The sequence below is a fragment of the Notamacropus eugenii genome, chromosome 6 (genome assembly GCF_028372415.1).
Source record: "Notamacropus eugenii isolate mMacEug1 chromosome 6, mMacEug1.pri_v2, whole genome shotgun sequence".
Taxonomy (NCBI): Eukaryota; Metazoa; Chordata; class Mammalia; order Diprotodontia; family Macropodidae; genus Notamacropus; species Notamacropus eugenii.
The window spans coordinates 196,902,527-196,918,669 of NC_092877.1; the positions used below are offsets into that span (position 1 = coordinate 196,902,527).

Below are 16,143 nucleotides of genomic sequence, written 5' to 3' on the forward strand. Positions count from 1 at the left end.
CCTTGATAATTTCATGAAAGATGATGTCTTGGCTCTTTTTTTGATCATGGCTTTCAGGTAGGCCCATAATTTTTAAATTGTCTCTCCTGAATCTATTTTCCAGGTCAGTTGTTTTTCCAATGAGATATTTCACATTATCTTCCATTTTTTCATTCTTTTGGTTTTGTTTTGTGATTTCTTGGTTTCTCATAAAGTCATTAGCCTCCATCTGTTCCATTCTAATTTTGAAAGAACTATTTTCTTCAGTGAGCTTTTGAATCTCCTTTTCCATTTGGCTAATTCTGCTTTTGAAAGCATTCTTCTCCTCATTGGCTTTTTGAACCTCTTTTGCCAGTTGAGTTAGCCTGTTTTTCCAGGTGTTACTTTCTTCAGCATTTTTTTGGGTCTCCTTTAGCAGGGTGTGGACCTGCTTTTCATGCTTTTCTTTCATCTCTCTCATTTCTCTTCCCAGTTTTTCCTCCACCTCTCTAACTTCATTTTCAAAATCCTTTTTAGCTCTTCTGTGGCCTGAGCCCATTGGGTGGGCTGGGATACAGAAGCCTTGACTTCTGTGTCTTTCCCTGATGATAAGCATTGTTCTTCCTCATCAGAAAGGAAGGGAGGAAATACCTGTTCACCAAGAAAGTAGCCTTCTATAGTCTTATTTTATTTTCCCTTTTCTGGGCATTTTCCCAGTCAGTGACTTGACTTCTGAATATTCTCTTCACACCCACTTCACCTCCAGATCCGCCCAGCCAGCGCTTGGGGTCTGAGATTCAAATACTGCTTCCCAGCCTCAGGGCTTTGGGGGGGGCAGGGCTGTTATTCAGTGTGAGATCAAGTTCAGGTGCTCAGGTGGGGGTAGGGCCATCTCATGGCTCAGTTCCCTCATGGGGTTTATGCAGAGACCTTCAACAATGGATCTGGGCTCCTGCCTGCTCTGGGAGCCCAGGTCTACTCCCGCCTCTGCTGCTGCCTCCCGAGGGGGCCTGAGTTATGGGGGCACCCCACTCCCCTCTCGATCTGCCAAAGAGACTCTCTCACCAACCCTTGTCACCTGTGGGTGGAGGGACCCACGCAGCCACTGGAGATCCCATCCCTGAAGCCTGCTCAGATCTGCTCCCTGCTCGGATCCACTCCTCTCGGTGCCTCGTGGCCAAGGCAGGGCTGGACTCTGGGTCCGCAGCACAAGGACCTTTTGCGAGAGGTTTTCAGGCCCTCTGGAACAGAAATCTCATCCACTCCATTGTTCTGTGGCTTCTGCTGCTCCAGAATTTGTTGGAAGTTCTTTCTTACAGATATTTTGTGGGTGGTGGGTTCGGAGCTAGTGCATGTGTGTCTATCTACTCCGCCATCTTGGCTCCGCCCCCCCAGTCATCTTTTTCTCTCACACATTTCCTGATGGCATCTTTTAGACCTACTCTTCCTCTAAATTCTTCCCTTGTCTCACAAATGGCAGCTTGCCTTCACCCACCAAACACCTCCCCATATGTTCTCTGTAAAATACTCATTTTCAATTCATTGGAAAGTATTGGGTTCCATATCTTGGAAACGTACAAAACCAATAGAAGATTGATATTAAAAAGATGGCAATTAAAAGGATATTTAAATGGTACTTTCTTCCAATTATACCTGAATTGGCAAACAGAGAAACAGGCTATACCAAATGTAAGTATAATATAAGTAGAATGAGACCTGGGTGATGTCACCTATTTCATTTCATGATGAAGTATTCTATTTCCACTTATCACCTTGAAAACTAGATGCTGAAAACATATTGATGTTATTTTTCAATAGAAAGATTTTTGTTAAATCCATCAATAACTTTTTGATTATTTTCTCCGCTGTGTGTTTGCAAACATACTAACTATTGCATCAACACAAGAACAACAAGATTTGCAAAGAATTTTACGTATATCATTTAATTTTATCCTTATAAAACCCTGATAGGCAGCTGCTATCATCAAATGTGAAGGGGAAAGAGATTCAGTAACTTTCCTGTGGTCATACAACTAGTAAGTCTCTGAGGCTAGATTTAAACTCAGGTTGGTCTTTGTACGTCAAGGTCGATTGTTCTATCCACTGTACTATCTATCTCTCTTTATAAACAAAGGGTGATGAAATTCATATAATTGCGTTTAAAATTATTTATAGCTATGTGGCATAATGGAAAGAGTGTTGGGTCTGGAGTCAGGGAGACTCATCTTCCTGAGTTCAAAAGCTGCCTCAGATACTTCCTAGCTATTTAACTCTGGGCAAGTCACTTAATTCTGTTTGTCTCAATTTCCTCATCTGTAAAATGAGCTGGAGAGGGAAATGGCAAATCACTCCAGTACCTTTGCCAAGAAAATCCCAAAAGGGGTCTTGAATAGTTGGACATGACTGAAAAACAACTAAAAGCTTTATAAAAAACAATGTTATCAGAATACTAATAGTTTTTTGTTCATTGTCACATCTAATTTCCCAGTTTTCAATTATGCTTTTCGATGAGTTGTAAATAGTTTTCTAACACTATGACATCACTAGTCTTTGTATTGTTTTTTAGAAACAAAGTACTTTGTAAGCATTAATCTGGTAATACAAACAGTCACTAATTTACTAATCCAGGGAAATAAGAATTTTGGTAAGAGAAATGGACCAATATAGGAAAGAGTAAGCTGGTAGAAAATGGGCTAGAAATTTGGGAGTATTTACTTAAAATATTGCAAATGTGTTAAATATTATCCGAGAATTGAAAATGAAAATAATTATACTGAAGAGAAAGTTGTGGGAGACGAAAACCACAAACAACTTGCCCAATGTAAATGTCATAACCAAGAACGAAGTTTTCATCAAGACATATTGACCATCTGAGTTGAATACCTTGCTCTATGTTCCTTACTCCTTTCAAATTTTGTTTTTGTCCTTCAGATGATGACAGCAGTGATTCGGTTTTCCCTCCTGTTATATTTAAACCACATGCTCGAACAGGGTCACTTCAAGAAAGACGACAGCAGCCAGAGATGATTCCAATGGAGAGGTTGCGTAGAGGGGGAAGATCTTTAAACTTGGGTGGCCAAAGACAGGCTTCCCGAGGAGACCAAATGAGCAGAGTAAGACCACCTTTAATACCAAAGCCACAGTTTCATGCAGTGGATGAGGAGTATGAGTCAGGAGAAGAAGAAGAGGAAGGGGCAAGAGTGGTGGGGCCTAGATGGACCGCAGAACCCAGAAATGGAAAAGAGTACCACAAATCCCATAGTCCTCTGCTCCCCAGAAAATAATATTATTCTCCATAAGACTTTACCTTCTTCTCCAGCAAGTTAGTCTTCTGTATTTTGCTTGTTGCTTTCAAAGAGGACTTTTCAGAGTTTTAAGGAGGACAATTAGGTTGGGTTTGTTTTCCCAAGCTAAGGAAAAGATTAGGTAGGTATCTGTGAGCGCAGAAGAAAAATTATCTGTGGAAAGGTCAGTGGAGTCATGTTTTGGAATTCTAACTTTTAACTAAGCAAGTTGAACCACATTCTTAGCTGACACAGTTTTGTGGGAGAACTACTAATGAGTGATGAAAGATAATTATTCTGAAGGCAATTAACTACTAAGAATTACCATAAAGTGGTATAGCATGAGATTCAGATTCATGCTAAATAATTCAGGTAAATCAGTGGTGCATGCTGTACCATGTAAATGTGTAGCTTTTAAATGTGTGCTCTGGTGTATTTCCTACTTGGACATTATTATACAGTCTCTTATTTTGGGGGTAGATAAATCCATAGAATCAAAAATTATGAGAGCTGTAATTACTTTCTAATATTTGCTCAATACGAAATAACAGGTAATTCATAGACCATAGGATTAGTCTCTATGAAGTGAACTTGTAAATATACAGTGTGACCAAAACCTTATATTTCAAGCCTCAAAAACAAACAGAAGTTTCTACATCATTATCATTCCAACTGAATGTTTGAATATCATCACTGAAACAAAAACATTAACTGAGTGTTATCTTTGTGTAGTATACTCAGCTAGGCATTGGGAAGACAGAAGATCATCTAATCCAACAACCATATTTTACAGATGAGGAAACTGAGGCCTAGAAAAGTGAAGATATTTGCACAAGACCAAATGAGTAGTTAGTAGCAAAACCAATTTGGACCAAAAGTCCAGATGTCCTGAATTATCATCCAGTGCTCTTACAAAGCAGTCACTGTCCCCAAGGAGCTAATAATCTGATATTAGACATACATGTCAGTCATCAATCAGTGGAGAGCAAAATATGATTTATCTTTTATGTTTTTGCCCTGCTAATAGCTCTTCTTTAGCCTTATAGAAAGCATCCAACTCAGGGCAATGTTCCAGTCACAGCAGTACAGCTCTTCATAAAAAAAATAAATAAATAAAAACTCCATTAATCATGTCTCAAATACTGGTTCTGAAAAGTTATGTTTTATTGAAAAATCTCTATAAAAATTTAATTTTTATAAATGCTAAATAATAATGTTCTCTTTCTAAGTTGAGTTGCACATTAAGTTGAGTTCTCAAGCTGTTTTTATGAATATGAATTTTACAGTACCAGAATAGGAAAGTAGTAAAATATTATCAGATAGCTTAATACAGAGAGAAGTATCCAAAATGAGCATCTGATATCACATAGAAATATGGTGGGGCAAATTGATGGGAGGATGGCTTCTGTCACTTATTTATAAGTTTCTCATACTCTCCCAAAATTACACAGAAAACCAATCTTCAAATGTGTACATGTACTAATTGGCACAAAATAGCAAGCAGGGGAATCCAATCATTATGTAATAACGATAATAGTATTTACTTAGTGCTTTAAGCTCTAAAAGAACTTTACAAATATTATCTCATGTGATCCTCACATCACAGGTGCTATTATTTTCCTCATTTTACAATTGAGGAAACTGAGACAGGTTAGGGGTCAAATGACTTGCCAAGGTTCACATGGCTACTAAATATCTGAGGATGGATTTGAATGCAAGTCTTTCTGACATCTGGTTCAGTGCTAGAGCCACTCTGCCACTTGACTATATGGTGACCTTTTACTCTTAAATATTAGTATCATTTTCCAGATAGTTTCAAGAAACTGGAAATTATATCTCATCAAGGTATGACATATACCGGAACTGAAACCTTTTATCATTTTTAGTCATTTGCTGTAATGGCATTTGGCCATCTAGAAAAGCTATCAGTTGTCACCCCTGACAACTCTAAGAAATCTGATAAAGAAAGGAGAAAGGTACCTCTTAACTGAGCAGTTTTTACCATTAGCTGCTGATTGAAGGAAGAACAAGAAATACAGAGGGCCCCTTTAGAGATCTTGATTGCTGCAGTTGACTTGAAGAGTTCAAAGAGGGAAAAAAAAATGGCACCCGTTCAAATCAAAATTAAAAAAAATGATAAAAGCCTCTTTGTTTAATCACCCAATATTGTCTCAGTCTACAGTGCAATCACCATTTCATGCTTTCCTTGTTGGCAGTGCAGTCAGGGGATTGGTCGAGTGTGTAATGGGCACTCCTGTATTCTCCTCAGTATCGGTTTTACATAATGTGCTTTCCAACAAGCATCAAGAGCCCAGCTCACAATTGTGAATCTGCAGTGTCAACAGCATGGTTTCCCTCTTGGCTAGATAATAAAGGACTTGCTTTTTTTTTCTTCCTTCCCTCAGGGAAGGAAACAAAAGAGAAGAAGTATTGTTATATCACTCAGTAGTTTGTCTTTGCCAGTGACATCAAGGGACCTGGGAGAGTGGGAGAGTGGGTTGACTTTCTGCTGTCAAGCTCAAAATGATAGCAAGAGTCATAATTTCACTTGGTAACTTACATATTTACCAAATATGAATTTATATAAAGTTGTTTTTTAAATCTATATTTTAGCCCCTTCTTTCATTCTTTCCTTCCTCCCTTTCTTTTTTCTTTCTTTCTTTCTTACTCTTTCTTTTCTCCTTCCCTCCCTTCTTTCAGAATTACATCACATTTCTATTTTTTTTCTGGAAAAAAATTAATGGGAAAATGGAGTGGGCTGTGGTTTCATTGATATAGGGAATTTCAGAACTCCTTTGGTTAATGTACATTGTGACCTTGCAAATTAGGGTCTCAAAGAACCACCTAGAATAATAAAAGTAACCTGCCCAGAGTCACAACCAGATCAAAGTCAGAACTTGAACCCAGGTCTTCCAAGCTCCTGCTCTAACTTTCTACTAGGCCATGTTGCCACACCTTAGGCACCTTAAAGGAATAAATTTAGGGATTAGATTTATGGATTTTCTTTCTCAGACAGTAGGAAGGGAGCTTCATTCTTATGACTTCTGGGAAAGGGCTAAGGATTGTGTCAAATAGGGTTAAAAAATATTGGTTTCACTGAGATAATTCATACCCACCCTGAAGAGGTTTCCACCCATCTTGGGTAGTGACATGATTTCATAGGAATAGGAACCCTCCTTGCCATAGCTGACTTTCCTTAAACTGGAACAAAATCTTTCCCAATATGATTAGAAATAAGGCTTAACATGCAAAACAAAACAAAAAACTTGGTGTCATAAAAAATCTTAAGTTGGCATTTAAGGCATAAGTGAAGGATATTAGATATTTTTATGAGCATATGATAATAGAAAGGATGATGGGAGTGAAATACAAGGCACCTGTAGATGGGGGGGGGGGGGGTAGGGTGCTTTGAAAGTGAGTAGCCAAATCAGGCTACCAAACTAAACCAAATGTGTTCCTAAATTAGAAGTAGGCAACGAGGAAGAATGCAAGATCCTATAAAAATATCAAGAAGGCTAAAACTCCCCAGAAGTAGATCTTCTTATGAAATGTTCATTTTCTTTAAATGTAAAATGATCAAGTTGGGTGAAATGGCTTCCACTCCTTTTAGAACTATATCTATGAACCAAAGGGCTATGGAGGGAGTGGTTGGGTATGGAAAAATGAGGCTAAGAGCACCTTTTCTCCAATCTTGCTATCTGCAAGGTTTGGGTAATTGAACAAAGACAGATTTGAGTTAATATTTCTGATCTGAAGTAAACTCATATCAATGACTTTAGTATTGCTAACCAGAAGTGGGCACATTTTTTCTCCACCTGTGAGCCAATTAATCTAATTAACAACTTTAATCATGGTTTAATTCCAAAACAGGCATTTTTGCAAAAAGGACATAAGCCTTCCATTTGAAAAGATGCAGTTGTCTTCATTCTGATGGGACCTAGAATGGGAGAAATTTATAACTGGTCCAGAGGAGGAAATCTCCATATGGGGGACGGGGAGGAGGGAATTCAAAGGACTTTTAAATCCAGTGCTTCAGATAACTCTGTTGTCGATGAGCATTTATTATGGACTTTGTAACTCAGCTCCTCCACTCCTGTCTGTCTCCCCTTTCCCTTCCTTCTCTCCAAAGTAAGGTAAATTTGAATGGCCAGAAGATGCTCAGTTAATTTGGATTTTTCTGGCTAGATTCCCTTCCCTTCCCTTCCCTTTCCTTCCCTTCCCTTCCCCAAACTAATCACCTGCTTAAGGGCTGTCTTCTGGACCCTCCTGGCTTCAGAGTGATTGTCAATAGTTACTGTTGCTGTTTCCCTCCCAACCTGATGCCTTCATTTTTCTTTGTCTCAGTAAAGGCCGCCCCCCCCCCCCCCCCCCCCGGCTACTTCTTAAACAGGCCTATTCAATGAGTAGGCCTTACCTCACCCTAAGTGAACAGCTGAATAGACCTTGGCCTGAAGGGGATAAGATCTCCCAGTGCATCCTAGGTCATCTCCAGTCATGCTGATGAATATCTGGTCACTGGATTCAGATGGCTCTGTAGGAGAAATAAGGCTGGTGACCTTGCACAGTGCTCCTTCACTCCTTCACTCAAAACAAAGTCAAGTGTAAGTCATGTCATCATTTCTCTAATGGCATGGTCTTCTTCAGCAATGAAGGATGAACACAACAATCAGAGCTAACCCCTAAGGACACAATGAAAGATATAAAACAAAACAAAATGACAGCAACAACAAAACCAATCTCTGCTTTACAGAGGCTCACGCTCAAATGGGGGAAACAGCATACGAGTTGCTGTTTGTACAAGCAGGGTAAATGGAGATAATCTCAGAGGAGAGATATGAGCAGTGGAGGGTGGGAAAGGTCTTTTGCAGAAGATAGGATATGAAATGAGTCTTAAAAGAATCCAGAGAAGTCAGGAGAGAGAGATGAGGAAGGAGAGCATTATAGACATGAAGGATATGAAAAGATAAGGATTCAGGAGATGGAGTGCCATGAATAAGGAAGAATAAGAAACCCAACATACCTACACCATAGAGTACATGGAAGTAAGCAAAGTTTAAGAAGACTAAACAGATCTTATGAAGGCCTTTAAAAGTCAGAGGATTTTGTATTTGATTCTGAAGATAATAGGGAGCCACTGGTGTTTATTGTGCAGGGGTAGGTAGGATGACATTGCCCACACTTGAGAAAAAAAAATCACCTTGGGAGTGGAGGATGGATTGAAGTGAAAGAGACTTGTATGGGAGGGTGGAAGGAAGGCAACTAAAAGGATATTATAATAGTCCAGGCATGAAGTGGGATGAGGGTTTGGACCAGAATAGAAGCAGAGTGTGTGGAGAGAGGGGGATGTATACAAGAAATGTTGTGAAAGTAGAAATGGCAAGACTTGACCACCAATAGGCATATGTGAAGTGAGTTCAAAACAGCAAGTTTGTGAGTCTGGGTAACTCAGAATGGTGGTACCTAGACAGTAATAAAGGAATTCAGAAAAGGGGAACCTTAAGGTGGTGGTGGGAGAGAAAATCATATCTGTTTTGGGCATGATGAGTATGAAATGGTTTTAAGACATCTAGTGCAATATATCCAAAAGGAGGTTGGTGAACAGAACTTGGGAGAGATGTCAGTGCTGGATAGCTGTGTATCATCTCCATAGAGACAACTGAAGCCATGACACCTGATGAAATCACAAAGCAAGAGAGCATAGAGCAAAAAGGGGACACAGGGCAGAGCTGTGGGATACAACCATGATTAGCAGATGTGACTTGAATGAAGAACCAATAAATGAGACTATGAGAAGAACCAGGGAAGAGGAAAATCTAGAGAGGAGAGAGCATCTAGAAAAAGAAGGGTATGATCAATAGTGTCAATTACAAGAGAAGTTAAGAAGGATGAAGTTTGAGAAAAATTCATTAAATTAGTAGTTAAGAGATCGCTGATAACTTTGGGGAGAGTAGTTTCAGTTGACTGATGATGCTGGAAGCCAGATTGCAGAATGTTTACAATAGAGAGAAAAAAAAGTGGAGGCAATGAGTATAGGCCATTTTCTCAAGGAATTTAGCCAGGAAAAGAAGGAGAAATAAATAACAGTATCTAGACAGGATGGTAGTATCAGGTGAGGTGCTATTTTTTTTTAAGATAAGGGAGACATTGGCATATTTGTAGGCAGCAGGAAAGGAGCCAATAGATGCAGAGAAATTAAAGAAGAAAGAGAATAAGGATAGTGGGAACAATTTGTGGGATCAAAGGTATATGTATGCATTTACCTTTCAAAAAGAAGTTTTAATTCTTCATGTGAGACAAGGCAGAAGGTTAGATGGAATAATAATTGTGACTAGATCAAGGAATTTAACCTGGAAGTTGAACATTTATAAGTGTTAGCAAAATCAAAGATATAAATAACTGTGTAACTGAGGTGGAGTGGAGGAGTAGGCAATGGGAATTGAAAAGAATGAGAACTAGGAAGTTAGGGTCCTTGAGAATATCAATATGTATATTCAGTTTCCCTGGTAGGAAGACAAGACTTAGAATGGAGAGAAAAGCTCTTGGTCATGCACTGACATTATCGATAAAAGAATAACTTGAGGGGAGAGAAAACAACCATCAGGATCTAGACAGGGTGATAAATTTGAATAACTTAAACCTCAAAGGAGAGGCTGTTGCTGGTATAGGGAGAATCTGGGAGTTAAAATCTTGATCAAGGGATATGCCAGCTCCCCATTATGACTGAATCAGAGAGGCATGAAAATTCACCCATTACTAGAAAGGGTGCCCAGGGTTTCAGTGTCATCAGGAGGAAGTCAATGAGAGGCAGGAGACAGGAGTGGGACAATTAAAAAATTAAGATGAAACAAATACATACATGCATGTATATATACATATATGTATGCGAACATACATACATTCATACATACATACACACTTTTGTGTATTTAATTGTGTATTTAATTATAGAGCAGATAGCCAGAAAGTCCAGTGGAGAGGTGGGTAGATTTGGAGTGAGACTATGGGGATTAAAGTTTAGGAAGATGTGAGTAAAGGAGAAGGCAATTGGGAGTGGAAACATAATATTTCTGCAAATAGGGGTTCAGAATCACTGGGATAGGTAGAGTATGAGGGGGAAAATGTATGCTGGCCATTGAGGAATGAGTTTAGGCAGAATATCAGCGGTTGAGGAACAGTGTGATGAGGGAGGCAGGTAATTAGATCAACTCTTCCTTGAGGTCTAAAGTCATGGCAGATTGATATTATATCCTGGGAAGCCTTATAGAAGGCAGGAAGAGGGAAAAGTGTTCAAGAAGTATCAATGAGTCTAGTCTGGAGACTAGTCTCTGGAGAACTGCAGAGGTCAGAGGGAGATGGCCTACATCTGAAATGACTTGGGATGATCTGGAAAGGCCCTCTAGGGAAGAGACTGGAGGTAGGTGGTTAGGTTCCTAGGCCGATGCAGGGCTAATTTTCCTCCTAAAATTGTTTCTTTAATATTAGAGAAGAAAGCCTAAGAGAAAGTGTAAGATTTTAAGTATGGGGAAATGTTACCTTCATAACTACCCAAAATTAGAAAAGGTAAAAAATACTTCTTTCCTTTTAAGAGGCCGTAAAATATATTCATGTTCTTCAAGGATTTTGCAAACATATTTCATACACAAATAAAGAGTTGAGGTTTTTTTATTCTTTTTTCTCCTAACTCTACTCTGTCAATTGTTTTATTTCTAATTTCCTCTGAGAAAAGACAACAGAGTAAATAGAAAGCTTTCTCTGGGGCCATCAGTCACTGTTAATTGCTAATTGGGTAAAAATCCAAGAGAAACTCAAAGTTACTTGTATCAATGCCAGCCAATCTAGCAATTATAAAGTGTTTTGTTGTTTCATCTGTACCTGGTAATTGATTTAATAAATTTTCATCTTTCACACTGAGACCTTAATGAGCTCTAGTTTTGTGGGTGCCTCAGCAAGTATGATGGAGGAGAAATCAAATTTTCCATTGCCCAGGCTTACTTTCAAGATGCTAAGCACTTAGCAAAGCCATCAAAGCTCTGCTAGGCAAGTGGAATGGGAGATGATGTGATAAAGTGGATAAAAGACTACAATTGAGGCAGAATTTTGCTACAAATACTAGCTGTATAATCAAGGGCAAATCACAAACTCTCAGAGCCTTAGTTTCCTTATTTTGTAATAGGGCTAATAATATTGGCATTGTCTACCGTGCATAAGGATTGGGAAGAACATACCTTGCAAACTCTAAAACACCATGTAAATGCAAGTTAATTACAAAATAAGAGGACTAGGATCTCAGTTCCAGTACAAGGTGACACAAAATGAAAATCAAAGTAGGAAATCTTGATGTTTACTCCACATTCTCAGAATTCAGTGTTGAAGAATGAAGAACAACAAAGTGCTTTTACATCAACGTTCCCCTTTCTCTGATGCAGAAAACCTAGTAGCAGGAAACAGAGGGACTCCAACCTGCCATAATGTATTTATACTTCCTCATAGGTCCTCTTTTGAAAAATGACTAACTGATCTTCCTTGGGAGCAGTGGAGATTTGGAAGTTCTGTTTTCACAAAATATGTGGGACATATGGAAAGTGGATGAGAGCATAACTAGTCCATTCATTAAAATTACTAAAATTATTTCTTTGATGACTCATGTAAGCAAGGAAGTCACTGTATGTTTTCTGAATTGGATTTTCTTTTGAATGGTAATTGCTCTGTGGGTTATGTTCTTTTTAATTAGCCAATCTTCAGTGAACAGATGAGGAAGAGGCAGGGGTGTGACCCTGACTTTAAATTAAAGTATTACAAAAATAAATTGAATGAAAATTTTGTGGTTGTTTGGAAGTGAGTAAACTTGTTCCCTGGGAGCAGCATCTCAAATTTTGGGGGTATCATCTCTTAAATAGGCATGGAAACTCAGAAATGGAAAAAGCCCCAAATGCCACCTAATTCAACCCATGTCCTAACAACATTCACCTCTACAATAAACCCACAAGTGGTCTCCCAGAACTTACCTGAAGACTCCAGTGAGGTAGTATCTTTTCAACTACCACCCTTTAATCCTAATGTAGTCTTTTGGGTTACCTCTTGCAAATAAATCCCTTCAAATACTTGAAGGCAATTATCCTCTTTTCCCTGAGTTTTCTCTCCATTGTGCTAGACCTTATATGAATTGGACCCAAAGTCCTTTACTATTCTAATTGCCCTTGTCTGTACATTGCCCGACTTGCCAATGCTCTTCCTAAACTGTATCATCCATCCGGAATTGTAAATAACACTCCTGATGTGGAAATTGTGCTTCTCCTCATTAGAGTGGAAGATTTGATTATTTCTTTTAGATGCCATACCACATTAATGAATAACAGGTTAATGTTTGTAGTCTAATAAACTCCAAAATATTTTGTAGACAATCTACTATCTTATTGTGTAGTGGACTCATTCAACTGTTTTATAAGATTTTACATTGATCCTGATTAAATGTGATAGCATTGACAAATGTCAAAGAATTATAATTTGAGAGCTGGAAGGGAAATAAAAGTGAATAAGCACTTATTAAGCACTGTATTAAGCCATTGTATTAAGCATTTTACAAATATCTCTTTTGAAAGGACCATGAAGACCAAATGAATCAAATCTTGTACTTTGCAGAAGGGAACTGAGGTTCATAGAAATAAAATGACTTTGCCAGGTCACACAGCTCATGCCATCTGAGATAGGATTGGAACTTATGTCTTCTGACTGATTTCAGTTCTCTCTTCATTATCTCACACTACTTGGTGACAACAGGTTGTCTATGCCTTCACTCAAATCATTAATAAAAAAAAAATCATATGGTATAAGGACAAGCATAGATCCCTGGATCATTTTACTGAAGAACTCCTTCCAAGGTGACTTCAAAACATTAATAATTACTTGTTGGATTTGGTTCTTCTACCAATTTCAAATCACCACAATTGAACTGTCATTTAGCCTACATTTTTTCCATCTTTTCCAAAAAATAGCATGAAATACTTTAACAAATGTCCTTAAAATCTAAGTAAATTACATTTGTACCATTCCCCTGTTTTGCCACCCTTTTAAACCTGCCAAAAAAAGAAAATGACGTTAGTCTAGCATGACTTGTTCTTGATGAAGTAATGCTAGCTCTTCGTGTTCACCACTTCCTTGTCTAGATGTTTACTATTTTTTAATAACATGTTCTAGAATTTTGCCAGGAATTGAAGTCAAACTTAATGGCTTGTATTTAACAGATTGCATTCACTTCCTTTTTGGTACACCTCTCTTTTTCCAATCCTTCATTATCTATCTCATTCTCTTCAAAGATCACTAGCAGTGATTCAGGGATCACATCTGCTAGTACTTTTAGTACTGTAGGGTATTTACATGGGTTAAGTGATTTGGACTCAACAGTGGCAGCTAGGTGCTCTCTCACTCTCTCCTTACTCTTCTTGGATATTAACTTAGATATTTTGTCCTTTCCTATTCAAAGATCATTGTTGGCAGGGGGAAAAAAGTGAAATAAGAGTGCAGCAGCTCAATATTATTCTTTCTGTCACCTATTATCAATGTCCCACTCTCCTCATCTAGCAGCTGGATTCCTTTGTTCATCCACTGCTTTCCCCTAATATAGTTTTAAAAACTATTTTTGGAATCTTTAGCATCCTAAGGCCAGCCTCAGCCTATTTTGAGTTTTATTACCCCTAAAACATTGCTTTGGTATTGTGTTTCACTTTCTATCCATCTTCCATTGTCTGTCCTTGCTTTCATTTCCTGTATATATCTATATCTATGTTTATATAGGTGTCTATACAGAAATATCATCCATCATATATTAAATAGTAGATGCCAAATATTAGAAATATTTAGCATAATATCTAGAGAGTAATGTATAATGTTTATTTTAATATATATTTGTGTGTATGCATATATGTGTGTATATATGTGTATCACATATACATGTATATGTATATATACATATATATATAGTTTTATGTGCATCCATATGCATCTTTTTATGCAATCCATTTTCTTTCATTACCAAAATGGTTTCTCTTTAGGTCTTCAGAATTTAATTCCCCAGAGTTTCCTATCCTCTTGGGCTGATTCTCTCCATAAGACTTCAGTCCATTAGATCTATTTTGTCTTCTCTTTGAACTCTTTGAGATTTTCTCTCCGTGAATCTAGGGTACGTTGTAAAACAACTTGAACTTTTCTCTCATTTTCTATCACAAATTTAAGATGGATTGGTCAGTTTCTCTGCTTAATTTCCATTATGTATGCCAACTGACCCCCATCTCCATCAACCGTTTTTTCCTTGTCAGTGAAAATATGACCCAGAAGGTTTTGTAGATAAAGTCCTTGAAAAGGTCAGCTACAATAAGTGCCTCTATTTCTCTTTTCTTACTGTCTTTTTAAGCAAATCCAATGACCTTTTCTCAATTGTCGTTCTTCTTGAGATCTCTCTGCCTTGGACACTGGTTAATTACTCTTTCTTCCTTGACACTCTTCTCTCTAAGTTTCAGGACACTCTCTTGCTACCTACCTGATTACTCTTTCTCTGTGCTCTTTACTAGATCCTCATCCAGTACACACCTGCATTCCACAGGTGTCCCACAGTGTTCTGTTCTGTTTCCTGTTTTCTTCTGCTCCATACTACTTTATTTGATCAACTCGTTAATTATCATCTTTCATGATTCTCAAATCTACATATCCTGCCCCAACCTTTCCACTGACCTTCAATCTTCCATCACCAGTTACCTTTCAGAAGTCTCAAACTGAATGTCCTATACACATTTTAAATTCAACAAGTCCAAAATAGGACTTATTATCTTTTCCCCTTACCTGCTTCTCCTCTCTACCACTACCACCTTTGCAATTACTATAGAAAGTAACCATGCTCCCATTCCCTCAAGCTCATAACCTGAGCGTCATCCTAGACTCTTCATTATCTCTCATCATCCATATGCAATCTGTTGCACAGGTCTGTTAATTTCTCCTTTGCAATTTTTCTTGAATATTTTTTTCCTTCTCTCTTTTGATATTATCACCAAATGCTACACCATCATTACCTCATGCCTGGAATATTGCAATAGCCTGCTGGTGAGTCTGTCTCTCTCAAGTCTTTCTCCCTTCCAATTCACCCTCCAAGCTCCAGTCTGATCATGTCATCTCCCTATTCAATACACTCCAGTGGTTGCCTATTGCCTTCAGGATCAGATTCAAAGCCCTTCATAACATAGCCTCCTCCTACTATTGCAATCTTCTTATACCTTACCCCTTACCATATACTCTTTATACCAGGGATGCTGCACAAACAAGACACTCTATTTCTTGGCTCCAAGTCTTTCCCCTATGCCTGGAATACCCTCTCCTCTCATCTCTACCTACTGGCTTCCCTGACTTTTTTTTTCAACCTCTGACTAAAAGCCTTTCCCAGCCTCTCTTAATTCCAGGACTCCTTTCTCCTTATTATTGCTGTGGATAGATTGCTTGTACATATTTTGTTATTTTCTCCTCCATTAGGTTGTAAGGTTCTTGAGAACAGGGACTATCTTTCTCCTCTTTTTGTATTTCTCATGTTCAGCACAGTACTTAGAACATAGGCACTTAATCAATATTTATTGGCTGACTGATAACATAAAATTTCTTCTTATGATTTTTCCACATTTTAGAGAATGAAATTATTAGGACACAGCTGCTCTGCTTTGGGTATAGAGTTCCATCAGAAGATTATATTATTGGAGTTCTTCACTACTAAGTCATACTTCTATACTAAACTTGTGACATTTCCCAAACTTGGCATCTATTTTTTCTTTTTGTCTAGGTGGTCTATAGTATATTCTAAAGACATCGTCTCCTTATTTTTGCTTCCTTTGATCTTTAGCTAGGTGTTCTTCAAGAAGTTTTCCCT

General features: G+C 38.1%; 1 protein-coding gene across 1 annotated transcript in view; it reads left to right on the plus strand.

Annotated features, from left to right (window-relative positions):
* The window catches only part of SLC9A4 (solute carrier family 9 member A4), a 103,177-nt gene extending 92,024 nt beyond the window's left edge, over positions 1 to 11,153 (plus strand). The window contains exon 12 of the mRNA XM_072621732.1: positions 2,890 to 11,153. Coding sequence (XP_072477833.1) covers positions 2,890 to 3,242 — 353 coding nt within the window. The 3' untranslated portion in view covers positions 3,243 to 11,153. The remainder of the gene's footprint in view (positions 1 to 2,889) is intronic.
* Positions 11,154 to 16,143: the final 4,990 nt, after the last annotated feature.